Consider the following 27,533-nt stretch of genomic DNA (forward strand, 5'->3'; position numbering starts at 1 on the left):
AAAGTGGCTGTACCAACTTGCATTCCCACCAACAGTGTAAGAGGGTTCCCCTTTCTCCACAACCTCTCCAACATTTGTTGTTTCTTTCCCTGTCCATTTTTGCCATTCTAACTGGTGTAAGGTGGTATCTCAGTGTGGTTTTGATTTGGATTACTTCGTAAGTATTGTTGGCCTATTACTGAATTGGTAAGTTTTCCCCAGCACGTTGTTGATTCACAGGAGAGGCAGGCTAAGAGCGCACGTCCTGGCCTCCTGGCCATAGCTCTGCCTCATCAGCTGTTTTATTTCCAGAATCCCCTGCGGAAATAGAAACCCACAGAGGAGGAAGTAGGAAGAAATCTGGTTTCTTCATTGTTCTGTGTGTAGAAGAACGTGCAGGACCTTTTGAAGATGACTCTAAGAGGCCTCGCCAGCTCTCGGCTGGAGTATTACTGGGGGCACCCTTGCTGGTTCCCATGGGGGGGCCCGGCACTGCTGGTTCCCACGGGACCCTCTGCCCCTCCACGCTGGAGAGGGAAGCGGGGTTGACTTTCAGTTTTTCGCCCTCCATCTCTGGCTCGTTCTCTGGAAAAGGGCTTTCAGACATGATTTTCTGGATACCTTCCCAACCTGGAATGTTGAGTGTGACTTTGAGGGAGCTCGGTAGGGAGAAGGTGGGTGTGTTCTAGATGGAGCGCAGGCTGAGGATGTGCTGTCCTGTGCGGGGACGTGCACAGCAGGCGGGCTGGAAGCCAGTGGACTGTCGGTGGGGTCGTCGTTCACGCCCACGAGTGGGCAGCAGGCCGTAAGCAGCAGGCTTGGGAGTCGGGCGGACCTGGTTTGGAATCCTGGCTTTGGGGAAACTGGTTTCTGTATCCGAGCAGAGGAACAGGTGTGATGTTCATGTCCAGAGCAGCGGGGGAGGCAGCCCAGGAGAGAGGCAGCACTGTGGGGGGGACACAGGCAGAGGCCTCAGCTCACCTGTCCTGAGCGTTTAAACCAGCGGTTTAGCTGCACTGGAAACACTCTGCTCTCCGGGAATTCTTTTCAAGAACGCTGTTTGTCCTAGCTACGATTTCCAAACACGAGAGGCAGCATGAGCAGGACACAGAGCAGAGGCTTTGCGAGCCTTCCACGTGAGCTTTGGTGAATTCGTCAGCCCCACGGTGTCTCCTCCTCCATCTGTAAAATGGGGCTAAGAATGATACCAACCCCACGTATATCAGCTGATTTAATTCTCGTGGCATCCTCACGAGAAAGGAGACCGGAATGCAAAACCCCACAGGGCCACACAGGAGGGGTGCTTCTGGCGGCTGCATGGGAGCAGTCAGGAGGCGGCTCTCGGGGGACCTGGCCCAAGGTTGAAAAGGCACAGAACGTGGGGTGCCTGGGTGGCTTAGTCGGTTAAGCGGCTGCTTCTAGAGTTCGGCTCAGGTCACCATCTCAGGGTCCTGGGATCAAGCCCCGCATAGGACTCCGAGCTCAGAGATTCTCTCTCCCTCTCCTTCTGCCCCTCCCCCTGTGTGCACGCTCTCTCTCTCTTTCTAGAATAAATAAATCAATCTTAAAAAAAAAAGGCACGGGAGGTGACAACAGCTGACAGTGTGGCATGCATCTGCTACTGGTTGGGCCTCTCTCCTTGCCAGCAGCCACGTGGAGGACCGGGGAGGACCCTGGGGGGTCAGGGGGTGGGGTGACGAGCAGCAAGACCCCAGGGCGGCTCCTCCTGAGCTGCGGCATCAGCCGGCGAGGTTCATTTGAAGCGTCGCCGATTTTCTTACCATCCGATACGATCCTCTTCAAATGTTGGCACAGATGCTGTTCCCAGCTAACTAGAAATCATCCAGGACTGTTCACCATTGCGAGTTAGTCACGCCGCACTTCTTTATTAAACCTGGAAAGCGAAGCATTGACTCCTGTGAGAAGTAATTGAGATTTTGAAAGGTATTAACATAGAGTTCTTTGGAGAAATGGAAATCTTTTAATTTTTACTGGCATCTTAGACGCTGAGCCTCCCAATTGGATCCGTGCAGCCGACGGAGAGAAGGCATTGGAGTGCTCTCCTAATTGACAGGCTTGATTGACAGAGCGGTCCCTGAAGTCTCCTAATTGAGCAAAATGCTTGTCACCACACAAATCATTAAAGTACTATTTGAAAAATGTGCACGGTGACAAGTGCTAAGTTAGATGTTGTTCACAGCTACTCTCTGAACACAGATTTTCAAGCGAGATGAGCCCTTTTGTTTGTTGGTTGCTTCTTGGCGGCGGCGTAAGGCAGGCACCAGCTCCCGAGTCCTCGCAAGCGTGGGGGCCGGGGCTCGGGCTCGGGCGGGGGGCCTGTTCCGTGCAGGGTGGCGGAGTCCTCAGATGCTGCATCCTTGCCCTAAGCTGGTTTTCCTAGCAGCCAACTGTACGACTCCCGTTGCAGTGTTTGGGTCTGTTTTCCCTGAAACACGGCATGCTGCACGGGGTTGGTGGGTTGTTTTTTTTTTTTAAGCAGCAAATGGAAAGGAACAGTGCTTCTGCCTTGCTTCCTCACCCTCTGAGCAGAGGCACACATCTGTGTGGTGTCATGAGAGCTTTGGTTCACATTTGGATCTCCGTTCACTCCAAACTGGTTGGTTGGAGCAGAACCGTTTCCCGATTCAGTGAGGGGCCTGCAGCCTGGTCTCTCTCTGGGTCCCCGCCTGGGCACATGTCCGGCCGGGTCGGCTCCAGGACTGTGTCTTCCCCAACGGGAAATCTGTGGGTCGCAGGTTCAGAAGAACCGGCATTGTTCGCTAGGGTCGGGGGGCGGGGAGCGGGACCGGAAAGTTCTGTTGCTTTGGAACATGTCATTGTCCGGACGAGCGAGAGGCCCCGAGAGGAATTCTCCGGTCGTGAGGCCTTCCGTGAGTGGGGCTCATGTCTCCCAGTCCGGCTCTTTCTGTCACCTGCCTGTACCCTGAGTGTGTTGGTGGGTGTGATGCGGTTCGCTCCTCTACATTTTGAGATAAGGAAACCAGGGCGGAAAGGAGAACAGTCTGTGAGGGTAACAAGCTGATTCCTATGGGGTTCCAGCCTGGGCTTCTCAGGTTCTAACCCCCGGGCCGTTTTCACCATACCTAGAGACACAGTGTCACGGGTTAGATTCATGCGCATGTAGCCCGGCCCTACCATGTACCAAGCAGGATGCCAGCCGTCACGCTCTGTCCTTCTTCGTGGACACAGCGACCTGTCCCCGTGGCTCATTCCCCACAGTCACTGTATCCTGGTGATGGCCAAGTCTGCTTTCCCATCAGAGCACATATCCTGCTGTGCTGTGATGGTTTAGACAAAGCGACCGGGGGGAGCAGGGGCCGGTCTGTCTGCCGTATCGACAGCGGCCGGCACAGCGCAACGAGCATCAGGCGGATGAGCCCCAGTCCGCCAGCCTGCAGCCCACAGTCTCCCTCTCGTGGGGCTGGGGCAGCAGGTGCTTAGGGAAGGGCCCCTCATTCTAGATGTGGAAAGAGGCCCGTCTCCTCTTAGAAATAGCAGAGAAGTGGGTGCTGTGTCACGGTGCCCTCCCTCATGTCTCCCTAGCTTGGGATGGTCCTGGATTGTAGGGACTGCTCTGGAAGGAACACACAGGATGAGAAAGCAACAGGCTGCACGGGATGGGGAAGGGAGGTGGGGGAGAAGGGGAGGCTGGAGGAGGCCGGAGGACAAGGGGACTTGAGCACTGAGAGGTCAGAGCACACTGAGATAAAAAGATAAAATGGAGCTCCCAGGCGTGTCGGTCTTGCATAAAGGGATGTCCCGAGCAGGAAGCTTTGCAGGGAGGTGTGCACCCGAGGATGGGACGTGCCTGCTTGGGGCCGACTCAGCCCTTTCCACTCAGCCTTAACAAACACTTTGTAACTTTGTATAGTGGCAAGACATTTTTGACGGTAATGGCCTCAGAGAGCAGGGCTGATGCTGCTGGGTTGGGGATTATGCTATAGCAGGATTTTGATTGAGGGAACAACCAATAGGCTTTTTAAGAGCTGGCTAGAGAAAAAGAGCCTGCTTCCCACCTGCAACCCCCAGCCCTTCACCAAACGGAGAAATCTGGAAGAGTCAGGAGCCATTGGCCCTGTGTGTTCTGCACGGGCAGATGACGTGCGTAACCCTTGCCGGTGGGACAGCCTGCTCAGGGCTCCCGGAGGAGGACTGATACCATCCGTGTCTTCACCTGGTGGGGAGTCCTACAGTTACCTAGTTTTTTGGAGATGGGTGTTTGGAGAGGTATAAACAGAATTGATCACTCAGGATGTGTAGAAATTTGGACTTCTTGGCCTGCAGCCTTAGACCCGGAACAGAAGAGAATGTTTACGAGCATCCTCCTCAGGAGGAGGGAGCTTAACTCTGTTTATCAGGAAGAAGCAGCGTCTTGGTTTAAAATAGAGTGATGATAGCTAGGAAATAGGGACGTGAACGAGGAGTGGCAGCCCCAGATGAATAATGCAGGAGGCATATGAATGGGAGTTAGTGAGCATTCATTGATAAATGTAATGGCATATGGTAAATGACCACCCGAGAGACAGTACTCGGGAGAGACCCGCTTGACTCTGTCATTGATTCCGGCCTAATGCATTTTTAATGGCCACCCAGATGCATTTCCTAATTGGTGATTACATCACTCTGTGTTCCAGAATAAAGCATGAATCATCCTCCAGTGATGAAGAGCACGCAGCTGCCAAGCCATCAAGCGCAAGCCACCTCCCTTTGTTGTCCAATGTCAGCTACAGGAAGACCCTCCGGCTCACTTCAGAGCAACTGGTGTGTGTCTCGTTCTTCCCTCGCCGTGTTCACAGGCACTGGCCAAGGCGTGGCCACCCAGACTCAGCGGCCTGGTGGTCTGGGTGCCCCTCCTGCTCTCCAGCCCAGCCTCAACCCCTGGCCAGGCTGACCCCACAGTCTCGCTTCCCCTTTGTCTTCCCTGATGTAGCCCTGGAGCTTTCAAGTGTTGGAGGAGGGCAGCCTGAGGAAGCTAATTTATGCTTAGTTGTAAATGACTGATAAACCTGAATCTTGCAGGCTCTTTCCATTTTTAGAGAGATGTTTGTCGACTCAAGGGCATCTCCTAAATTGGGGGAAATCAAGCACTTGCGATGGGGTTGAGAGAGTTTCAGGTGGCAGGGGGACCATCATGGTCACAGTGTCCTCTTCTGTGAGGGTGTACCACCAGTTTTAGTCGGACCCTTCTTTTCCTGGACCTTGTTGCCCATGAACAGTCAGCGAGCAAGTATCCTCCCTCTTCTGTTTTATCCGAAGAATGAGTGGGGGGCCAGGCTAAGCTGTGACGGTGTTCGTGGGAAAGGGTCAGGCCAGACCCCCAGTTAACACCACCAGCACGCCCCTCAGCCTGGCAGCCTCTGTGCAGTTGTGTGGCATGTGGCTCAGGCCAGCGATGCTGAGGGGACCTGGAGTGAGGCAGCCAGCTGGCATGCACGAGAGGGTCCCCACAATGAGACGCAAAACCGCCAAAAAGGTAATTTTGCTTTCTGGATCTGTTGTGAATTCCTCGGGTCTGCAGTTATTCAGGAAAACATGTTTCCACACTTGGCCTTGTCTCCCCCGTTGTGGCCCTTCGTATTTATTCACGGAGTAGTAAGTGCGTCCTGTTCTGAAGGTGGGATTCCTGTGGCAAGCCTCCCAGCCTGTCATTCAACCCTGCAGGAAGAGGGTGAGCTTGCCTTACAGGGGGGCCTATGGGGAGAGCTGGGTTCAGGTGGCCCAAATCCTGGAAAGAACCATCCTCATCTGTAGGCAGAATTACACAGTGGCCCAGGGCAGTGAGTTTACAAAATAGTCCTAATCTAGCGTCTCATGGATTGGAATCCAAATAGCCCTCAGTCTGGGCCTTCCGCTCAAGTGGACACATGGCTCATGTTTTTCAGAAAAGCTTGAAGTTGAAGAATGGCCCCAACGACGTGGTGTTCAGCGTGACCACACAGTACCAAGGCACATGTCGCTGCGAAGGCACCATCTATCTGTGGAACTGGGACGACAAAGTCATCATCTCAGACATTGATGGGACCATCACCAGGTAGGTGCCGCCGCCTCAGGGGCCGTGGGCGAGTTCACCTTCCTGTAGGGCCCCGGGGCCTGGATCCAGCATCGCCATTCTCTGTCTGTGGTGCCGTGGGGCTCGTGCAGTTCCGTTTCTGGTGCAGCCGTGGAATCTTCGATCCTTGCCCTAAACTAAGCCGTAGTTGGGTCGTGGTGCTTGTTTCCCGGATGTTGCTCATGTGGAATGCTTCCCAGGAGTGTCTTTCCACATGCCCTTTCCGCTTTGATTTAGCAAGTCATGGACTTGATGCGTGATCAGTGAGAAGGTGCCCTTTCGTGTGTTAATGTATCCCTCCGTGAGCGTTCTCTGATTACTCTAGGTTTGTGCTTTCTCTCCAGCAAGTAAGTCATGGGTCTTGTTGGCATATTTTATGGGGTGTTTCTGGTACAGTGAATTGGAATGGGCTTTCTCCCCTGTTGTCATGCCCCTTTTATTGTATTTTTCTCATTTCTATCTTTATTTAGATCAGATACTCTTGGCCACATTCTGCCCACCCTGGGCAAGGATTGGACCCACCAGGGCATCGCTAAGCTGTACCATAAAGTGAGCCAGTAAGTACCGGGTGCCTGCCCCCATCTCCTGTGTGCTGTTGGTGCGTGCATGACACTCTGCCCGCGGAACCTTGACCTTGAACGTGACTTGCAAGAGGAGTGCACCTCAGTCAAGCGGGGTCAGTGGGGGTGTGGAGGATTCTGAGGACACAGCGAGTGCTCATCCCGCCAACTCCCAAGTGTGAATTCAGTGCCAAGAGACAAGAAAGGAAGTGATAGGAGGCCCCAAAACTGTTGGCCGAACAAGGGTGGCGGCGTTAGGGGAGGGCTTGAGATTCAGTTCCTATTGAGGACCGTCTCCTCAGATGAGGTGAGGTAATGGTCCTCTGATAGCTGCCCAGCCACGTAGTTTAGGCCGAAGAGGTGCAGATTCCAGGCAGGTTTTAGCTGCAGTGCTCATCTTGTCCGCCGGCCTGGGGGGTCCTCCGCTGTGTGGCCACAGTGCAGGACAGTGCCTGCTCTGTACCCTCCCACCGGTATGCCCGGGGGGAGGGTAGATCTTAAACTGCTTCCTGTGTCGGGCACGTGTTACTTCACTTACTAGCTTTTCAAAATTACTGTAAGAATTAATATCATTAGTTCCCTCAGAAGTGGTGGGTCCGCATTCCCATAGCTGCTGACAGGAGGCAGGGCACCTTCAGCCCTGCTCTGTCTCCGGGGTCAGGGGCCATCGGGGTCTCTCCCTCCCCACACTGGCTCGTCACTTTCTCCATCTTTCTGTGGACTAGAGCCTCCTCATCCGCGAAAACTCTCCCCCCAATGCTTTCTGTTCTGCAGCCACCTGGGCTGGAAGGGGCCTCAGGCCAGCGCAGGCCAGCCCCTCCTTTCCCTGGCTGAGGAAGGTGAGGAATTACATAGTGTAGGTCAGGCCGGAAAACCGGACCCATGATTCCCAAGCTGATGTGCCTCACCTCTGGCCCACGTAGGTGACAGAGGGGGGTGGGGGCTGGGCACCCATGCTCTGTGAGCACCGATGAACGAAGCGCACTTTCCTGCCCCTCGTTCATTCACTTACCCAGCATTTATTGAGTGCCTGTTGTGTGATCAGCCCAGTGACAGGTGCTTGGGATGTCACGAAGTGGACACGGCGTCTGGCCTCCTGGGCCTCACGCTGCCGTGGGGGCGGGGTGGCTGGGACGGGGCCTCGTACCCTGGTGGGATTGAGAGCGTCTGATCTCTTAGATGCCCCGCTCATTGGCTTGACCTCACTTTTCCAGATTTCCTCTTCAAAAAATTACAAAAGTAATACATGCTTCTTTAAACAAAATGAAGAGAAATAAGGAAAATGAGAGAAATTTGAGAGTGGGAAGGTTGTGTCTTCTTCCTCTCGGCCCTACCGCCAGGTTAACCCACTCCCCGATGTGGAGCCACCGTGAACAGTTTGGTTCTGTCTCGGTGTCCTTAAAATCCATTTCCGCTCTCCCCACGCCCCCCCCCCCCCCCCCCACCGACATGCACGCCTCCAGGATTTAGTAATACGTCTTTCTGTTTCATTACATGTAAGATTTACCTCATTCTCCAGTGCGGCACACATTGTATAATGTGGATAAACCGTGCTGTATCTAACTAGTCCTCTGTTGGTGCACGGAGGACGGAGTTTCCAGTTTCTTCACTAGGTCCAAGACTGATGTCCTAAGCACTCACATAGAGTGTTTGTTATGTATGATGAGCCTATAAATAAATAAAGAAGGCACACGCACGTAGGGAGGGACTGCTGTAAAGTGGATTCCCAGAAGTAGAATTGCCGGTCAGAGGATGAGCGCATTTGAAGATCTGATCAATAGAGCCAGATTGCCCTCTGCAAAGGTACACCCCGTCTGCAGTCTTGTGGACGGTGTGTGTGCCGGTCCCTTTCCCCACAGCCTCACCGCGGCTGACCTCTCTCTCGTTGAGAAGGATTAATCCACTGAGGAGCTGCCTGGACTTGCACGACACTGAAAATTGCATCTATTTTTAGTTGGAAGAAGCCCTCATGAGTCAGGATACTGAGAAGCTCACAGCCTGAATCATTTTGGGCTTTGGAACATAAATCTACTCCTTTTCTTACTGTACATTAAAAAAAGAAAAAGGGCACAGTTGCATTTTTTTTTTTTTCCCAGAAAAGATATCTCTTTGGAAAGTAAAGGAGGGTAGCTTACCAGAGAGCACCTGAGCATTCTTGACTTTGATCAATGGGCGTACGGGGAGTGAGGTCTGTCGATGAGGGTCGGTGATGAGTGCAGAATACTTCCTGTTTTTTCAGTTTGGTTGAGAGGAAGGAGCTTGACATTTATTCATTCACTGAGTTTGGTGTGTGTCCTCAGTGCAGCCAGACAGGTCAGTGACGGTCAGAGTTTCCGGAGCAATCGGTGCAAACACCGTTTGGCCGTGGCCTTCAGGGGCCTGCGTTGAGTGCCTCCGGGCCGAGGTGCAGGCTCCTTTCTCTGCCTTCTGCTAGGTAGGCCCTTATTTCCCAACTTTCTCCCCAGACCTTCTTGCTGTAATCCAGGTCCACGATTCGTTTTCCCATCTTCCCACCTACACGCCAACGATGGCTTCTGCCCGCCATGCCTGTACCTCTGATTTTTGCCTCAGCATTTTTCACCTTGTGATGCCCAGCATGGATGCCATAGTCCTCACCATGCCTTCCCAGGCCAGAGTTGGCAAGCCCGGCAGCTCTTACTTACCTCCTGACTGAGCTCTTTGTGGACGCCCAGGACTCGGCCTGGCTTGTTGGGAATGCTAGCGCTGTTGGGCTCGCTGTGACGCTCCCATGGCTGACTGTCGGTTCGCGTGAACCCCCATCCTGGCAGCGCCCCACATGCTTCCTCCTCCAGGGCCCTGGGTGGCCGCCACGGGACAGGGGCAGGGACTCAGGACTGGTCACGGTGCGGACTCCCTCTTCTCATGAGTCCAGGTCATTCTTCTCATGTCCTCCTGTGATTGCCCACAGAGCTTTTGCATGCTGGTGTACTAAGAACGTGATGCTGTTAACTTCAGGATTTGGGGACTGATCACTCTGTCTTCACCCTGCTTTTTCTGAACTTAGGCTGCACTTAAATTTTAGGCACTGCAGTATTTAATGGAAAAACCAGTCTTGCAGATAGCCTTTTGCCTGAAAACAACAGAGAATGAGGGCAATTTTATTTATTTTTTGCCAAATGTAATTACTTATTTGAATACAGTCAGCTGTGAGAAATTATCTGTAGGGCTGATTGTCACCTTGTTCAGGGTAGTTCAGAGGGTAGAAAATAGCTTGCTTGGTTATTGATTAAAAAGAAGGGGCGCCTGGGTGGCTCAGTCGGTTAGGCGTCAGACTCTTGGTTTCAGCTCAGGTCATGATCTCAGGGTTGTGAGAGCAAGCCCCGAGTCGGGCTCCGTGCTGAGCGTGGAGCCTGCTTGAGATTCTCTCTCTCCCCCGCCCCTCCCCACGTCCTCACCTGCACTCTCTTAAAAAAAAAAAAAAACCAACTGTAACAAATACCCGTGGAAGACATGAAACCCTCCCTCACGTTCAAATATGTTCAATAAGTACAAGGAAAGTAAAGGACTATTTCCTAAAATATCTAGATCATTGAGCCAGTGGGTCTTTTGGGGGCTAAATCTGGACAATAATTGCTCTGATTTTGCATCTTACTTGATGCGTATTTTTATATTGCTGTAACTAAAAATCGACGTGGGTGCGACAGCGTAGCGACAACGAATGCTGTGGCCTGAAGAGGGCGCCGTGTGAAGCCAGGATGCTGAGAGCGGAAATCCTAATTAGCAGACTCAGTAGGATCTCTTCTCTCCTGCCCATAGCGCTTGTGCTCCCCTCCACTTGAGGTCTTCTGAGGTGACTGGGGGGCCGGGGGCCCTGGGTTCTCAAGGTGACAGCCCTTAGCTCACCCTGGATGTGCAGACCTCGTCCCCACTCCCAGTTTTGGTTTCCTCATCTCTAAGATGGGAAAATGAGCTCTTGTGATCCCTGAGGTCCCTGCCAGGCCAGAAGCTTGGTGCCGCGGGTCGCAGGCTTGTGGTCACCAGGGTGTGTGCTGTCGCAGGGTGAACTTTTCGAAGCTGGGCCTCCGTGAGAACCCCAGGACTGAGCAGACTCTGATTGCAAACCAAGCCAGGCCTCCGGGGAAACCCCAGGACTGAGCAGACTCTGATTGCAAACCAAGCCAGGCCTCCGTGAGAACCCCAGGACTGAGCAGACTCTGATTGCAAACCTGCGCACCAGGGGCTGTTGTGGGTGCTGTATGGGCTGCAGGCCCCCCTCTCCCAGGGAGCTCTGGGTCCTGTAGAAGCGGATGGTACCCCTGTAATGAGGCAGTGAGGGGGTCACGCAGTGAGATGCAGATTTCTCATATGGATGTGAGGGAGAAATTAATTCTGATCGGAGGGACGAGGACTCCATGGTGGTTTCAAGGAGAAGGAGGCGCTCGAGCTGAGCCTTGTTGGGCGAGCAGGGTTTCAAGAGAAGCACGCTTGTCACGGGAAGTGGGGCTGAGAGCTGAGCCTGTGCGTGGTGAACATGAAAGGGAGGCTCCGGGCAGGGGGCCTTGGAGGCCGGGCTGAGCACAAGTCTGAGTTTGGCATAGAGCCTTCCATCCTTAAGGGAGCGGGTGATTTTCCTTCCTCTAGGCCTGAAAATGGGGCTACAGAGGTCCTTTTTTCTACAACAGTGCTCCCAACTGAGGGCGATTTTGGCCTCCAGAGACCCATGGCAATGTCCGGAGACGTTTCTGGTTGTCCTCCTGGGGCGTGTCATGGACACCTAGCAGGTAGAGGCCAGGACTGCTGCTAGATGTCCCACAGTGTGGCATGGTCGGGGCTTCTGCCCTGCCCCCCAACAATTATTTATCCAGTCCAAGATGTCAGGAGAGGGGAAACTTCAGCCTAGAAGCTTATCTTGGCAAATAGCCCCAAAGATAATCTTTCCAAGCTACTTTAATATTGGCCTGGGCCAAGTGTTTTAAGAGAGAGAGACAGAGGCTGGGACAGATGGAGAAACCGTTAGTTCGAAGCCTGGACGTGGAATGTTCTTTCTTTTAGGCTCTGGTATTTCCCAAGCACTGTTGAAGGTGCTGAGATATGAGAGGGTAAGTGTGATCCGTGTGTGTGTTGTAGTCCACGTTTGCTGTCGAGGGTAGGTGTCCCCATGTGTTCTTCTGTTCCCGAAGGGCAGGGCTGGGCGGGCCGCATGCGTATCCCAAGGTCAGCCTGGGCCCAGGGTGGGAGCACCCGCTGGGGGTGCGTTGACAGGAGGAGCGCATCCTGCCCTTCTGAGTGTGGCGTCTTACCCCAAGCGGCTCACCTGAGAGTGAGCTTTGGTGACTTGGTGCCGTTGAGCATTTGATGGCATCACAGACGGCTTTCGTGGGGGTGAATACTGTGCCACCAACAAGCATTAACATCCACCCCCCTGACCCCCCACCCCACCGGACGTCTTCAAGCTGATTTTCCAGCCAAGTTTAGTAACGGCCTTTGAAGCAGAATACTTGCATGGTGAGAACAAGGCAGTGGCCTGATCAGACCATGAAATGTATTTGAAAATCAAGTTTTGAATAAAATTAGCATCTCAAGCCCCTGCAGGTGGCAGCTTTTAGGAACTTTGATGTGAAGAGCTATATACAGAGTGGGTTTTTTTTTTTTTTTGAAGATTGCATTAATTAGACAGCTAAAATACAAAGATGTTTAATTAAAAAGGTTGCTTGATTTTCAGATGCATCCCTGTATTCCAAACAAGCTGGTATTTCTGGATTCTCTTCATCTTAAAACTTTCCTGTTTCCTGGTTTTAAAGGATGTATTTATTAAGCAAGTGTAGAGACGAGTACCTTGACCAGCATAAAATATCCATGGTGGAACAATAAGCCGGGTTGGAAGTGGGTAGTTTGTATTCGCTCATGTAGCAAATATTTACTAAGTATCTGTGACTTACTGAGCACTGTTTTTGGCACTGGGGTTACAGCAAGGAATGAGACAAAGTCCCTGCCCTCGGGGGCTTATGGATTCATGAGAGATACTGTCAAACAAGGAACTATCCTCTAATATTAGTGACGAGTGCCATTAGGAAAAATAAAGCAGAGCAGAGATTCCGTGTCTGGAGTGAGGGTAAGCGAAGGGTGTGTTTTATTAAACAGAGGGGCAAGGGAAGGGTCCTCTGGGGAGGTGATGTGAGGGGAAGGAGGGAGCGAGCCTGAGGTGTGGGGAACAGTGTTCCAGGCGGGAGGAACAACACGTGCAGGTGCCCAGCGCCGGAATGAGCATGGTGCCTCACAGGACTGGCAGGGGCACCTTCTGGTAAGCGGGAGTGACGGAGCAGATCGGATTGGAGAGAGGGGCGGGGACCTGGTCTCGCCAGCCCTGTAGGTCATGGCAAAGCATTTGGATGATATCTGGGGGACATGACGAGATTCTGAAGGGTTTTGAGCATGATGGGAGTGGGTTTTGAGTTTTCCTTCTGTGTGCACACGTGGTGTGGGGGGCCGGGAGCTGATTGAGGCTGCTGTGGGAGGGGCGTAGGACAGGGGGCCCTGTCCCAGAGGTGTGGACGAGGACTGTGGCGGCGACAGGGGACTTGGGGGTGGTTTGGGGTCCTTGTTGGGGTGGAATGAGGGGGCCTGCCGATGTGGGGGCCTGGGGGGTGGTTGTGAGGAGAAGGAGAAACCCAGGCGGTCCTGAGGTTTGGCCTCACACCTGGGCCAGCGAGAGAGTGCCGCGTGCTGAGTGGAGAGGTCGCGGCAGGAGCACCTGCGCATGTTTGGCTGTGGGCACGTCACATGGGGGGTACTGTCCTGTAGCCCGTGAGTAATGGGGGGTTTGCAGCTGCATGTGTTGGCCTGGAGATTAAGAGAGGGGCCTGGACTGGAAGTATAAATTCAGGAGACAGCCATGTATAGATGGTGTTTAAAAATGTTAAGTGTGTTTTATTTAGTCCAATATAGGGAGACTATTACCATCTAAACATGTAATCAATATAGAAATTCTTAATGGGATAGATCTTCTATTCTGTTTTTATAGTAGGCCTCTGAAACATGGTATGTATTTTATATATATATATATTTTAAAGATTTTATTTATTTATCTGAGAGAGAGAATGAGATAGAGAGAGAGAGCATGAAAGGGAGGAGGGTCAGAGGGAGAGGCAGACTCCCTGCCGAGCAGGGAGCCCGATGCGGGACTCGATCCCGGGACTCCAGGATCATGACCTGAGCCGAAGGCAGTCGCTTAACCAACTGAGCCACCCAGGCGCCCAATAAAAGACTTTTTTTTTTTTTTTAAAGATTTATTTATTTATTTGAGAGAGAGAATGAGATAGAGAGAGCATGAGAGGGGATAGGGTCAGAGGGCAAAGCAGACTCCCTGCCGAGCAGGGAGCCCGATGCGGGACTCGATCCCGGGACTCCAGGATCATGACCTGAGCCGGAGGCAGTCGCCTAACCAACTGAGCCACCCAGGCGCCCTATGTATTTTATATTAACAGGACATCTCATTTTGGACACTAAGCTTTCAGTGGTTAAAAAAAGTGAAATGAAGTCCTAATAAAGTAGTAAAGTTGTGCTTAACAGAAGAATGATCCTGTGATCTGTTTTTCACTCCCAACACTGAGGACACCCAACGCATGGGGCTGTCACACGGAGCAATTCCGAAATTCTCTGTAGAGACCACCTGGGTGTCCCAACAATTCAATCCAGGTCTGACCCCAACTACCCGGAGGTAGGATAGACCCTACAGGTTAGGGGCTCAGGCCCACAAGACAGCTCCCATTTTAGACACCAGCTGTAAGTAGGAGGTCCCTGGCTTACCCCCACTTTTGCCCTCCTTGGCTTCAAATCAGGGGTCCCCACAACCCCTTGTCAGGTTTAGTAATTTGCTATAATGACTCACAGAACTTAGGCAAACACTCCGGTTTATTCTAAAGGCTACAAATGAACAGCCAGATGAAGAGGTACATGAGGTGAGGTCTGGAAGGGTCTCCCCTCCATGGGGTTGGGGTGTGTCTTAGCACATGGATGCATTCCCCTACCTCTCTGAACCCTGAACCCCATTATTTAGGGTTTTTGTGGAGGGTCATTATGTAGGCATGATTGATCAAATCATTGGCCATTGGTGACTGAGTTCAACTTCCAGCCCCTCTCCCTTTCCCAGGATTTGTGTGTGTGTGTGTGTGTGTGTGTGTGGTGGTGGGGCTGAAAGTACCAACACTCTGATTGCATGGTTGGTTCCTATGGCAACCAGCCCCGCCCTCCAAGGACCACCTCAGTAGCATAAACTCAGGTTGGAGGGAGGGGCTTTTTTCAAATAATATATGGCTTGTTACAAGGGCTTAGAAGCTCCATGCTGGGATCCGAGATGAAGAGCACATACATCTGTATTATATCACAACATCACCAATATTGTATACCGCTTTGGCTTGGATGTGGCATTTAGAGCCTTCGGGGAGTGGGTGTGATCCCCTAGGGAGCTAGGTGCTGAGGAGGACAGTGCCCCCAGGACCCCAGGATTGTGCACGTGGAGCCTGGTTGGAGACAGAGCCAGGGGACCTGTGTGGGAAGCCGAGGGACGGAGGTGTTCCAGAGGAAGGGGTGCTGCCGGGCAGTCTGTCCATATGAGAACTGTGGCATCGCAGGGACCCACGGGGCCACGAGGCAGGGGAACGAGTCTGCTTGGAGTGGGTTGACGGGGTGAGATGTGCAGTCAGTGCAGATACACAGCCCTTTGAAGGAGTTTTGCTGCCAAGGGAACGGGGGGATGGGATTTGGTCCAGAGGGAGGGAAATCCTTCGGTGGGTACAGGCAGGTCGGCCAGTTGGCACAGAGCCTCAGTTTCCCTAGCAGTGAAGAGGAGGGAAAATACCTACCGGAACGAAGTTCTCGAGAGGATTAAAGCAAGTGAGGGAAGCGAAAAGTGCTTAGTAAGGGACCGTGAAATGCATTCAGGCTTTGTTCTCAATGCAAAAGAATATTTCTAGAATGTGGCCTTCGGCTGGGGAGGGAAGCTTGCAGCAGTGTCATTCCGTGTGAAACATTCGGGTTAGGGTTTGTGAACGCAGAACCGTTCTGTGGTGTGATGCCATGACACGTGAATGCTTTGTCTCTTTTTCAGAAATGGCTATAAATTTCTCTACTGTTCTGCACGGGCCATCGGGATGGCCGACATGACGAGGGGCTACCTGCACTGGGTCAACGAGAGGGGCACGGTGCTGCCTCAGGGGCCCCTGCTCCTGAGCCCAAGCAGTCTCTTTTCGGCCTTGCACAGGTATGGCACTCGGCTCAGCCACCTCCCGCCCCAGAGCTGCGGGCCCGTCCAGGCCCCCTCGCCTCCTCCCCGGGAAGTGTTGGCGAGAAGAGCCTCTCAACCGCTCTGCTGCAACCTGTATCCGTGCCCCACAGTGGGCATCAGGAAGGTCACCCTAAAATGCAGGTCTGGCTCTGTCCCCCTGGCCTCACCCTTCATTAGCTCATCACGGCTCTCGGGATCAAGTCCAGATTCATTCGCTCGGCTCACGTGACTCTTCCTGACTTCCCCCTGCCCTCCTTTGCAGTTCTTAAAACTCAGTCACGCTGAACTGCCCCCGTTTTTCCAGAACAGTGTTTCTACTACAAGCCTGTACACCTGCTGTCCTCCCTTAGAGGGCGGCTGCCCCGCTGGCGTGGCCGGGCTGAGTCCTAGCGACTCTGAGAATCAACTTGCATTCCATCTAATCGGGGACCTGGGCTGGGTTAAGTGGCCCCTCTACCTGCCACCACCACCTACCTGGCCCTTGGCTCCCAGAGGAGTTGTCCTTTCTGGGAGTTGTGCTCGCACATTTTGTTGTTGTTGTTGTTGTTGTTTTTAAAGATTTTATTTATTTATTTGAGAGAGAGTGAGAGAGCAGGAGTGGAGGGGAGGGGCAGAGGGAGAGGGAGAAGCAGGCTCCCCGCTGAGCAGGGAGCCCAATGTGGGGCTCGATCCCAGGACCCTGAGATCATGACCTGAGCTGAAGGCAGACGCTTAACTGGCTGAGCCCCCTGGTGCCCCCCCGTGGTTTGGTTTACTGGTCCTCTGATGATCACTAGCCAATGTCTGATTACCCCCCTCTCTTCACCATCACAGCCTCATTCAGAGAAGTTGAGCCAAACTAAGTCTGGCCCCCCTGGGGTGGGAGAGGAGAAGACAGGGCTTCCCTGTACCCTGAGGCCCAGGGCAGCTTCCCAGGCTCCTCTCAAAGCATCATCTATTGTGGTCATAACAGGACGTTGGTTCTGCCAAAGGCTGGTTCTAAGTATCAGATAGTTCTGTCTTCAAGACCCAGCGAGAGGCTCTGCCTCAATTTGAGGACCAGCTTACCTGCTTCCTGCTGCTCACCATGCAGACAACAGAAAAATCCAGATGGACCCCAAGCACCATATTGGTTCCTCTTAGGTGTTTTTCCTCAGCTCTGCAGATACCTTTTCCATCGCAGCTTTGTTTTGTGTGATTTGTAATTTTTTTCTTGTGGTAAAAGATCTCACACTGAAACTTGCGCATTCTGGGGAGGAAATTCAGGCAAACCTCTGGATGCCATAGTGTATTTTAAATCCCTAGAGCTGTCCTGACAGCGTAGGCCTCCGTAGAATCCGGACGGTAATGAAATGGGGTCCCTGATGTATGTCGACCGTTTGTAGCAAGCGACTCACTGTCATGTGTTAAGTACTGCGGATTTGCAAGGTGAGGCAAACGTTGACATTATTACTCTAATACCCGACCACTAAATACTCATTTAAGGTGATCTTTTTCATTTTTTTCTTATTTAAATACCACTGTCCAAGATCTATCAAAAGTGATCGATCTTAGACAGTGAGGAATCACTAAACCAAACAAGGACTCCTCCAAGTGTGTGTTCCCTCTCGGAGCTGGAGGGGCTCCTGACAGATAGGGCCAACAGCCTGGTCCTTCCAACACCACATTCTAGCCTGAGCCGTTCTCTGTGTCAGCCGTCCTGCAGAGCTTCTAGAATTGATGGGCATGTCTGCCATGAGCCAGAATGACCTTCCCTAGCAAGATGCTTTCATTGGGTGCACTTCTGATGATACTGCCTGGGTCTCAACTGGAATGAAGGCAGATCCACATGGTGGGCGGAACCCAGTCGGCAGGTGGGGACGGGGAGCCCCAGGCTTTGCTTGGCAACTGGCTGGTGGTGTGACCAGCCGGTGCCTCCCTGTCCTGAGTCTGTGTCCTCAGCTGCTGAATGTGATCTCAGGTGTCACCTTTCAGCCATGAAATGCTATGATTCTAAGAAACATGTCATGTCAGAGAAGTTGAGGGAATCTGTTTCCCACACCTCATCTTTTGGTCCAGGAGCTTCTCCTTTTAAAGTGGAAATTGGCTTTGAGTTTTCGTTACCTGCCCTCTTGTGTTTCAGCGGCAGGGCAATTCAGATCGTTTTCACAAAGCCTCTGTGAGTACGGCACACTTTGCTGATACGTGTGGCTCAGTCTCATGGCGGGGGGTGGGGGTGGCTCACTGAACAGGCAACTCGCCTTTGCTAAGCCCCGAGACTGGGTTACTGGGCAGATGTGAAATTCCGCAGTTTGGCAACAACAGAGCCTCCAGCTCTGAGAAGGAAGAAGCTGTTTCACAAGTAACCACGTTTTTCCCTTTGGCATTTTCTGAGGTGCTCTGAGACTTGGATAAATGACATTTTGTTGTTCGCTGGAGTAAAATTACCTCAAGGGTGAGTTAGGACCAGGGATTATTTGCACATTCAGATCACCGAAGACCTAGGCTGTGCCAAGGAGCAATCTGGATGCTCACCTCAGTACTTGTCAGCAGTCCTCACTGCTTCCTCCCGGCGTACCTTACTGCCCACAGGGAGCCTTGCGCGGGGCCACGGGGCCACGGGTCGTCTCTTACTGGCCACTGCGCTCTATACTCACGCAGACATCCTCCTCCCCGCCTGCCACACACTCACACACTCGTGCCAGGGGCGTGTGCTTGAGCGTGTGTGTGTGTGTGTGTGTGTGTGAGATAGAAATTGAGATTGGAGCAGGAAGCTGAATTTGGATGGTTTCCCCTGAGTGGATTGAAGTTTGAGACTCAATCACAGTCAGCCATAGGGTCCTGAGATACAGAATATAAAACCCTTTTAGTGTTACCTTTAGGGAAGGCTCTGGAGTCCACGGAAGTCCCTGCAGAGCCAGGACCAGCCCTGGGGTCTTGTGATACTCAGGTTGATAGTCTTCCACCACCACCACCACCACCATCATCATCATCTAAATTACATTTTGAGTAGGTACAGAAGAATATTTCTAAAATACATGCAAGGTATAAATGATAATCAAATAGTGAACAGCAGTGTACCCACCATCCAGCTAAAGCAGAAGCTCAGACCGTTCCCTTTGAAGTCCTAGACCCTCCCATCCCTCCCCACCGAGTAGTGACAGTAGCCACTCTCCCTGAATCTTGTGTTAATCATTCCCTGCTTTTTGGAACAGTTCTATCACGTATATTTGTGATCCTGACCAATATGCTTAATTGTGCGCATGTGTGGCCTTCATGTAAACATATCATATGTTCTTCTGGAGCTTGCTTTTCTTGCTCAACATTATGTTCCCATGACTGTTGAGTAGAGTTGTGACTCATTGCTTTTACTTCTGTGTGGTATCCTGTTGTAGGACAACCACAGTTTATCCATCCTACTGCTGATGGACGCTTGGGTCATTTCCAGGATTTTACCATTAAAAGCAGTTTCTTGTGTGTCTGCACTGGGGGACAGGGGCACTAGGTACTCCAAGGTACACACTTAGGATTGGAATTGCTGGCCATAGAGGATGCACATATTCAGCATCATTAGGTCATTCCGAACTGCTTTCCAAAGTAGTTGAACCAATTTATGCACTGACAGTGGGGTGTAAGCACTCCCCTTGTTCTGCTTTCTTGCCAACACGTTGTCAGCCATTTACATTTTTGCTAGTCCGGTGGGTGTGAAATGTCTCTCTTCGTGCCTTTATGGGCCATTTGGGCTTCATCTTCTGTGAGGTGCCTGCTCAAGTGTTTTCCCAATTTTCTTTTTGATATGTGTGTGATGGATTCTATATACGTAGCCTTTCTTAAGAGCGTTGCAAAGAGCCTCCCCCAGTTTATGGCTTGTGATGAACATAAATTCTTCTTTTCATGTGCTTGAACATATCATTTCCCCTGTAGTTTGTGCTATTTGTGTATTAAAAACGGCTTCGCTGGCTGTGGGCAGGAAGAGAGGCTCCTATTATTTTATCCAAAGGTGTTGCCTTTCATGTTTGAGTGTGTAATCCACCAGGAATTGATTGTTGCATATTAAGTGCAGGAGAGGCCCATTTTCTCTCTTTTTTTGGTTTCCCTTCTAGGGATGTTCAGTTGTCCCACCATCATTTGCTGAAATGATGGCCCATTTCCTCTTGCTTTGAGCTGTCATTGTGCTCATAAATCAAGTGTCCATAAATGTGTGATTTGGTTTCTGGCCTTTGCCCTTCTTGTGTAATTGTGACGATCAAGTTTTATAAAGGCATACAGACAAAATCCTGTCGAGAGGTTGATTGAAATTACAATGAATCTGTACATCAGTGTAGGGAGAGTCAGTATCTCCTTGTAATACTGAGTCTTCCAATTCACCTATATGGTGTATTTGTTCATTTAGGTCTTCCCTAATGTATTTCAATAAAGCTTATAATTTTAACCATAAAAGCCTGGCATATCTTCTATTAGGTTTATTCCTAGACATTTTAAATTTTAAATTTCTATTTACGGAATTACATTTTTACCTGTTTGTTTCTTCTGATGCATGAAAGTGCAGTTGATTTTTGTTCATTAATTTTTTTTTGTACACTGATTTTATAGCCAGCAATCTTATTGATCTCTTATTAATGATGATTATTCATCTGTAGATTCTCTTTTTTTAATGAATTTTTTTTTTTTTTTTTTTGTGAATAGCGACAGTTCTCTTTCCTTCCTTTCCAATCCTCGTAACTATGTCTTCCTTCCGTCACCGTGCCAGGGAGGACCCGCCACACAGTGTTGGGTTGAATTGGTGGTAACGGCTACCTGTTGTTTCACTGTTAACTGGGCGTTCGCTGTGGGTTTAGAGTATGCCCTGCTATTCCGGGTTTAAGATTTTTCATCTTGATAAGATGTTGAATTGTACCAAACACCCTGTCTGTGTCTATTAATATGGTATGTTTTCTCCTCCTTCAATCTGTTAATGGGTTAGGCTACATTCATTGGTTTAAGGTATTGAATTACTCTTGCATTCCTGGAATAATACTTCTGTGCTTTGCTGCTGCAGTCAGTTTGCATATGCCTATTTATTTAGGATGTTTGCACTGCCATTCATGAATGAGATTGGCCCACACTTTGCTCATGCTTTTCTTCTTTCAGTTTTGTTTTTGAGGCTACGTTAGCCTCATAAAATGAGTTTGGAGATGTTCTCTCTTCTCCTACGTCTGGAATTCTTTGTTGCTTGGGTGACTGGTGGAGGTCTTTAGTAAAATTACTTGTCTTTAGCATTTTCTTTGTGGGAAGACTTGAAAGTATGGATTTACCCTCTGTGAATTTAGAAATAGTTTGATGATAATGAAGCTTCTTCTCTCAAGCTGATCCATTATTTATTTATTTGTTTTAACAGAGAAGTGATTGAGAAGAAGCCAGAGAAGTTTAAAGTCCAGTGTTTGACAGACATCAAAAACCTGTTTTTTCCAAACACAGAGCCCTTTTATGCTGCTTTTGGAAACCGACCGGCTGTAAGTAGTAGATTGGGTATATAAAAGAGCTCTTGAAATTACCGCCTTTTCTGACAGCAGTCATCTGAAAGGTGGGTCTCGACTCCATGGGGAGCCAGATTCCCATCTTGCTAGAAATAGCTGTAAGGAGATTTTCAATTATCTCATGGCCTCTAGTTTTCTTTGAAGATTGGCTGGTGGGTTTCAGTCTAAAGCTTGAAATGTGGGACTAGAAACTTCAAATTCCAAATCACTTGCCAGTTTAGTAGAACAAGAACGAAAGGATTAGACCCTTTCTACCAGAAGGGAACCGCAAAGCCAGGCCTTAGCACCATGGTGAAATTTGGCATCGCAAGTTTTCAGAGCACTGTTGCATATGGTAAAAGAAGTGCTTTGAGATTTTATGTGTACTACCCAAATTTGTGGGAGAGTTTAGCATTCTGGATAATATAGTTGGGGACTAACTTCCCAGTAAGAAAATTCCCCTTTTGAAACTCATGCCTGAAAAAGTGGGTCAGAGAATAGCCTTAAGGGGTGTAGGAATTGCAGGGGGATGTGGTAGGTTGTTTACTCATTAGCTCAGCTCTTGAACGGATGAACGCACGGAGGCCCTGAGGGGGGAACTGATTTAATAATTTCACATCCAGACAGACTTTTTTCTCTGCGCTACTTGGAAGTAGAGTTCTGGTTAATGAAAATTTTATAATATTGCATCAAATCTGAAATATCCCGTATTTGTGTTTATAATGCACTCTTTTTTTTCCCTAATTTATACTTTCCCAAATATAGGATGTGTATTCATATAAGCAAGTAGGAGTGTCTTTGAACAGAATATTTACTGTCAATCCCAAAGGAGAACTTGTACAGGAACACGCAAAGACCAACATCTCCTCGTGAGTACTGTGCACGTTCTGTGGGATTGCTGTGTCCTTACGTTGTTAGAGTCTCGATCTTGGAAAGATGTTTTACAGTTTACACTCTGCCTTTTTGTTGCCTATATTTTCATTTTTAATTCCTACAAAGAGAATATAGTTTAACTCCTGGTAGTTTGTCCAAAACTTAATTTTTGGACAATCTGCATTAAATCAGGCCCCCTCTGAGTCAACAATTTAAACCAGTGGTTAGGTTCTGCTACTGAGTGGAATTGAATGAATTTCAAAACTAGTGGTTTCGATTTGCCAAGTGAGGACTGAAAGCCTAGTGTGCAAATTGGAAATGTAATCGAATTGAAATATCATGTGAAGCTGTATTTATGGACGAGAAACTCTGTGTGCCTTCACACACTGACCTGCCACACCGCTCTCACCAGAAATCGTCAGAATTCCTCTCATACTTGTGGTTGGAGCCGAGGCTCCCTGGGCAGTGGGCTGAATTGGGCTCCTGTCTGAAATGAGGCAGCCTGGCCGGCTGTAGAATCTCCCTTGACTTTGGTGTGCTTCGCTCTGGGTTCCTAACTTGTGAGAGTGGAGAGCATTTTCTCAGGCCTTGTGTTGGTGAGTGTTGCCCACCGGGCGTTTTAGGTAGGTGAGAGATTTAGGTTCCTCCTAGAGCCCATTTTCACTTCCAAGATGATCCTTATGCCCGTTCAAGCTTACTTTAGCCTAAATGAGGGCGGTTGTAGGCTGGAGGGGGCCCTGGGGCCCGCCCCACACGCCTCCTTCCCCCAGTCATGCCTGTTCCTGAGCAGTTCTCAAGATATGCGGGGAGAGAGAGGAGGATGGAGCCAAGAGCCTCCTCCATCCTTCAGAACAGGAGGCAGTGCCGGGCCCCCTCCGGGCTGGCGGAACAACAGCAGGGACGGATTCCTTCCTTACCCCGGCCCCAATGGCATCGGGGGCCCGCTCTCCCGCATTCCCCAGCGCAGGGCTAACCCTCCCATGTGAAAGGGTTTCCTGGTCGGGGGAAGGTCGAAGAGAACTCTCTTCAGGGTCAGAAAGCACCTGAACTGATGAGACACTGCCCAGAAATGGCAGCAACCTGGTGGCAGGTCTGTCACAAGGGATGTGGCAGGAGGGGTCCCAGCCCCCGTGAGGGTTTACCCCGGAGCCCTGTGGGGTTATCTCATTCCTGAGACTCTGGGGTTCAGGCGCCTTGGCTCGGGGTGGATCTCTATGTGGGAGGAACTTGGCGCCTCGTCATCTCATGCTGGGCCAGGACACGAGGCCCTTCCTGGGGGGGAGTGCCCCTCCGTCCCCCGGAGAGCACACGCTCTCTCTGGCACCAAACTTGGGATGGTCAGTTCGGATCCTGGGACACAGTGTCTGAGAAATCAGATGGATAGTGGGCCCGGGCGGACGGGGAGTGTCAGCGCTCGCTACCGTGGTTTGTGACCGTCTGTGTGGGAGCTCTGTTTGCTCCCAAGGGCCTGTGTGCGAGAGGGGCGCAGATGGGGCCTGGCCAGCACCCAGAGCACTCAGCAGTTTGGATCTGGTGCCTGCCGCACACCCTGAGGACGCGCCATGAACTGTTCCCCATGGGGAGGGGCCGCGTCCCAAGCCACAGAGCTCAAACAAATAGGTCTTCAGGCCAGGAGGTACTTTAAAAATTTGTTTTAATCCCCGGGAAAGACGTAATTCTTGCTTGTTAGGGGAGATTTTCCCCATTCTGTGCAAGCACGATGTTTGAGGGTCCTTTATTAAATACACACTCTCATCCTTAGTTAATAAGGTATTTGATGCCTCAGAACATGCTAATTCCTGGAGTTTGTTTCGAGAGCCCTTTTTGGTTTTAGCAAATTGGAACTGGAGAGGGACCCCGTGGCTGTCAGGGGAGGACTCTGGGAGTCCTCTGTTCCCCACGTGGAGAGGCCTGGGCTGTCAAAATTTCTGGTTGGAGGCGCCCAAAGGTCTGAAAATGCATGTTCAGTACAGCAGCTTTCCTTTTGTAGTATAGGCCAAAGAGACGAAGACACAACATCTTGGGAATGCACAGACAACGGAGGGAGAGAATATTGCGGGGAACGTTGAGAAACACCCATCTAGTCCAACTCCATATTCCATAAAGATGAAGGGCCTGAGGCCAAGAGAGGGCAAGACACTTGCCCAAGGTTACATCGCAAGCTTGGTGGGAGTGGATCCCAGGTCTCTTGTCCCTCGTGCTAACTAAGGCTTCTTCCCTAAGGCTAATAATTAGCGAGGGCTAATGTTAATAATGGATGTTGAATAAATTCACTGAGCACCAAATATGAGTTATTTTATTGTCGCATATGTTCTTCTGTTTAACTCTCATGGGGACACAGGGTCAGTTTTCTTTTCCTTTCCTTTACAGTTGAGGAGATTGTGGCTTAGAAGGGATGAAGCCATTTGCCCAAGGTCACTCAGCTGGTAAATGGCAGAGCTGAAGGTCAAGTCTGTGTCTCCTTAGCCCAAGGCCCAGGGTCATCTCCTTGCACAGTGGAGCAGTCTCTGAGGCTTTATCTGTGATTCTTCCCCCCAGGCTTGGACATCCGCTGCCACGCTGATTTCCTCCCATCCCCCAACTCCCGCTTGTCTCCCTTCTTCGGTCTTTCGAGCAAAGTCAGGTTCCACCCGCTTGCCCATGGGGCCTTCTGTGAGTCCTACTTGGCACACTCGTTGATTTCCTGTTAATTAGCAAGGAATTATTCTAGAACAACTGCCAGTGTGTTAAGCAGGGTGGTCTGTTCCCCGGGGCCGTGGATCTCTCCTAGCTTCCAGGCACAGCGCAGGGGACCTGGCCGGGGGTCCCTTGGAGGCAATGACGTTGTCCATTCTCCCTCCAGCTACGTGAGACTCTGCGAAGTGGTTGACCACGTTTTCCCATTGCTGAAAAGAAGCCATTCTTCAGACTTCCCCTGCTCAGATACCTTCAGTAATTTCACCTTTTGGAGAGAGCCACTGCCACCTTTTGAAAACCAGGATGTTCATTCTTCCTCAGCATAAAATGTTGCAAGCAACCTCCTGACATCATGTGAAGACCAGCACCCCCGATTAAAGGACAGGTTTTGGGAGCCACGGAGCAGGAGCTCGGGAGCCTGATGTGCGGTCATTTGCTTAAGAGCAGAGAAATCTGAGGGGACTTTCTCTCACTTCCCCGTGGCCCCCAGGGGTGGACATTTCTTAGTGAAATACGAAGGGTGTACTTTATAGACGAGGCGTTGGGTGCACTCAGAGCGGGAAGGCATCCTTTGGTGGTGGCTTCAAGCCAATTGCCACGCTGCCCTGCCCCGTCCACTCTTGCGGTCCTTTACCGGTTCCTGGGCAGAGGTGGCCGCCAGGGGGTCCCCGCCGATGACCATTCAGTTGAGGCACGCCAGATGCACGGGACTTTGGTAGAGGAGGGGCCCATTTCCATCCGTGGCGGTGTGTGCTGAGGGGCCCGAGACGTGCCTGTGCGGGGTCTCCACCCTCACTGTGCTGGCTCGGCCAGGGGTGTCTCCCTGTAGTATTCGCCGACAGGGCTGATGGTGAGGCCATAAATTCTTTAATTCCTTTGATTAAAGATAACCTAGATAGTTGGTATATTTCCCCCCATTTTTGTGGCCCAAGGCTGGAATATCTATGCCTTAATGCATCTGTGGCAGGCCTTTTATTTAGAATGTGCTTTGTCCAGCTCTCTGTAACTTTGCAATGCCTTAAATTCAGGTTATAGTAAGCATTCCTAGGGCAGCACTTGGAATGAGCTCCACACTCTGCCAGCCCCCTTCTCCAGCCGCGTGGTGCTGTAAACGTGGGTTCGAACAGAGCTCACGCCATGTGGTGGTGATGTCGATTTCTCTTGGGAGCTCTCGAAAGAAACTAGGTGGTTTTACGAAAATCGCTTCAAGACGTTATGTTCTTTGTAGATACTCTTATTTATTACTTTACTCCGATTGGGTTATTGTTATGAGCATTTTAGCCATAGTCTTTCTATTATAACTGTCATGAATACATTAAAACGATAGAGATGTTAGACCATCCAAAGAGCCTTATTCTATATATCTCATAACACTGACCTTCTTTCAGAGCTTATGGGTAATACTTTTTATTTTCCTTCGCTTTTCCTGCTCGAGTTAAGGGCAAGTGGATAAGTAATAATTCGAGTGACATTCTTTACGTTGGCAGAAGATGATTCCTTTCCTTGTTTATAAAATTGGCTTCTGGAGAGAATAATTTGAAAAGTGAAAGAACTATTTTGGTAAAAGATTTTGCTTTACTTTTTGAAGTATTATTTTTTTAGAGAGTGTTTTACTCCAATGATTGCAAATGCTTTCCTATTTAAATTGCCTTGTTAGAGTCAGAACCTGCAACAGTTGAATGAAATTTTACTCTTTCTGTGAAAGAAAATCCAGAGGTGTTGCCTTCCTCGCAGCTGCTGGGCTCCGTTAGTGAGGGGTGCCTTCACGGAACTGTCCGCCTGGCGCGACGGAGAAAGGCAAACATACGTGTGTTGTCGGTCACAGACTTGCCTAGAATCGGAACGTGCATGCACTGAGTCCCTTTTGGAGGCATTAAAAATAATTAAAAATAGTTCTGCCTTAACTACTCTGGGCTTGTTCATTAGTGACTTTTAGAGGCTGCATTAATTCTGTCATGAGGGTATTTCGGGGTGAACTTGAAGTGTTGTGAACTAAGCATAAGGTCACATGCCTGCAGAGGCTGACACAGTTTGTCCCCTGCACTGGGGAGGATCCGGCTTTGAGGAGGGGTGGTGCGTCCCACGTCGTGCCATCCTGCGTACCCTTCATCAGGACGACCAGCGGCAGTCACTCTCCACGTGGACGTCAGAGAGCTTGCAACCCTGCATTCCTAGTTTTGACGTACCTTAAACACCTCCGCACCGCTGCACTCCGAAACAGAGCATGCCCTCCAGGAGGTGACACGCTCAGATGTGTGTCCCCTCCAGCGTGTGACCCCTGGAGGGGCTGTAACATTCGCACCTGCCTTGTGGCTTCCGAAAATGAGATTTGTACGTGGCTACACTCATGCATCTATCAGCTGGTTTTTCTGTATTTACACACTTACTACCCAGTAACCCTGTGGTCATGCTGCGTCTGGACCACACATTTCACAGTTGCCCTGTGGAGATGAGTCCCTCCACATGGCATCATCAGATGATCATCCTGTGTGACGAGGGGAAACACACATACCTGGTACATGGACAAATGATTACACCTTCACAGGGAAACTCCCTTTTCACTTCTAGGTTGAGATCACCGCTTTAAATATATTTAATTTACAACACTTGGTCTGTATTTGTGTATGCTGGCACGATGATCCCAATCACTGTAAGCCCCACGGTGTCGTGCTGGCTGC

At 50.6% G+C, this 27,533-nt stretch overlaps 1 protein-coding gene across 5 annotated transcripts in view; it reads left to right on the plus strand.

Moving 5' to 3' along the window:
* LPIN1 (lipin 1) overlaps window positions 1-25,419 on the plus strand; it is a 52,697-nt gene extending 27,278 nt beyond the window's left edge. For all 5 annotated transcript variants that reach the window (XM_021697637.2, XM_021697640.2, XM_021697641.2 and 2 more), the window contains 7 exons: window positions 4,635-4,761; window positions 5,883-6,031; window positions 6,520-6,606; window positions 15,677-15,829; window positions 21,189-21,303; window positions 22,072-22,175; window positions 25,022-25,419. In XM_021697637.2, the coding sequence (XP_021553312.1) occupies window positions 4,635-4,761; window positions 5,883-6,031; window positions 6,520-6,606; window positions 15,677-15,829; window positions 21,189-21,303; window positions 22,072-22,175; window positions 25,022-25,181 (895 nt within the window). In that variant the 3' untranslated portion in view covers window positions 25,182-25,419. The remainder of the gene's footprint in view (window positions 1-4,634; window positions 4,762-5,882; window positions 6,032-6,519; window positions 6,607-15,676; window positions 15,830-21,188; window positions 21,304-22,071; window positions 22,176-25,021) is intronic.
* Window positions 25,420-27,533: the final 2,114 nt, after the last annotated feature.

Source organism: Neomonachus schauinslandi, chromosome 10 (genome assembly GCF_002201575.2).
Source record: "Neomonachus schauinslandi chromosome 10, ASM220157v2, whole genome shotgun sequence".
Taxonomy (NCBI): Eukaryota; Metazoa; Chordata; class Mammalia; order Carnivora; family Phocidae; genus Neomonachus; species Neomonachus schauinslandi.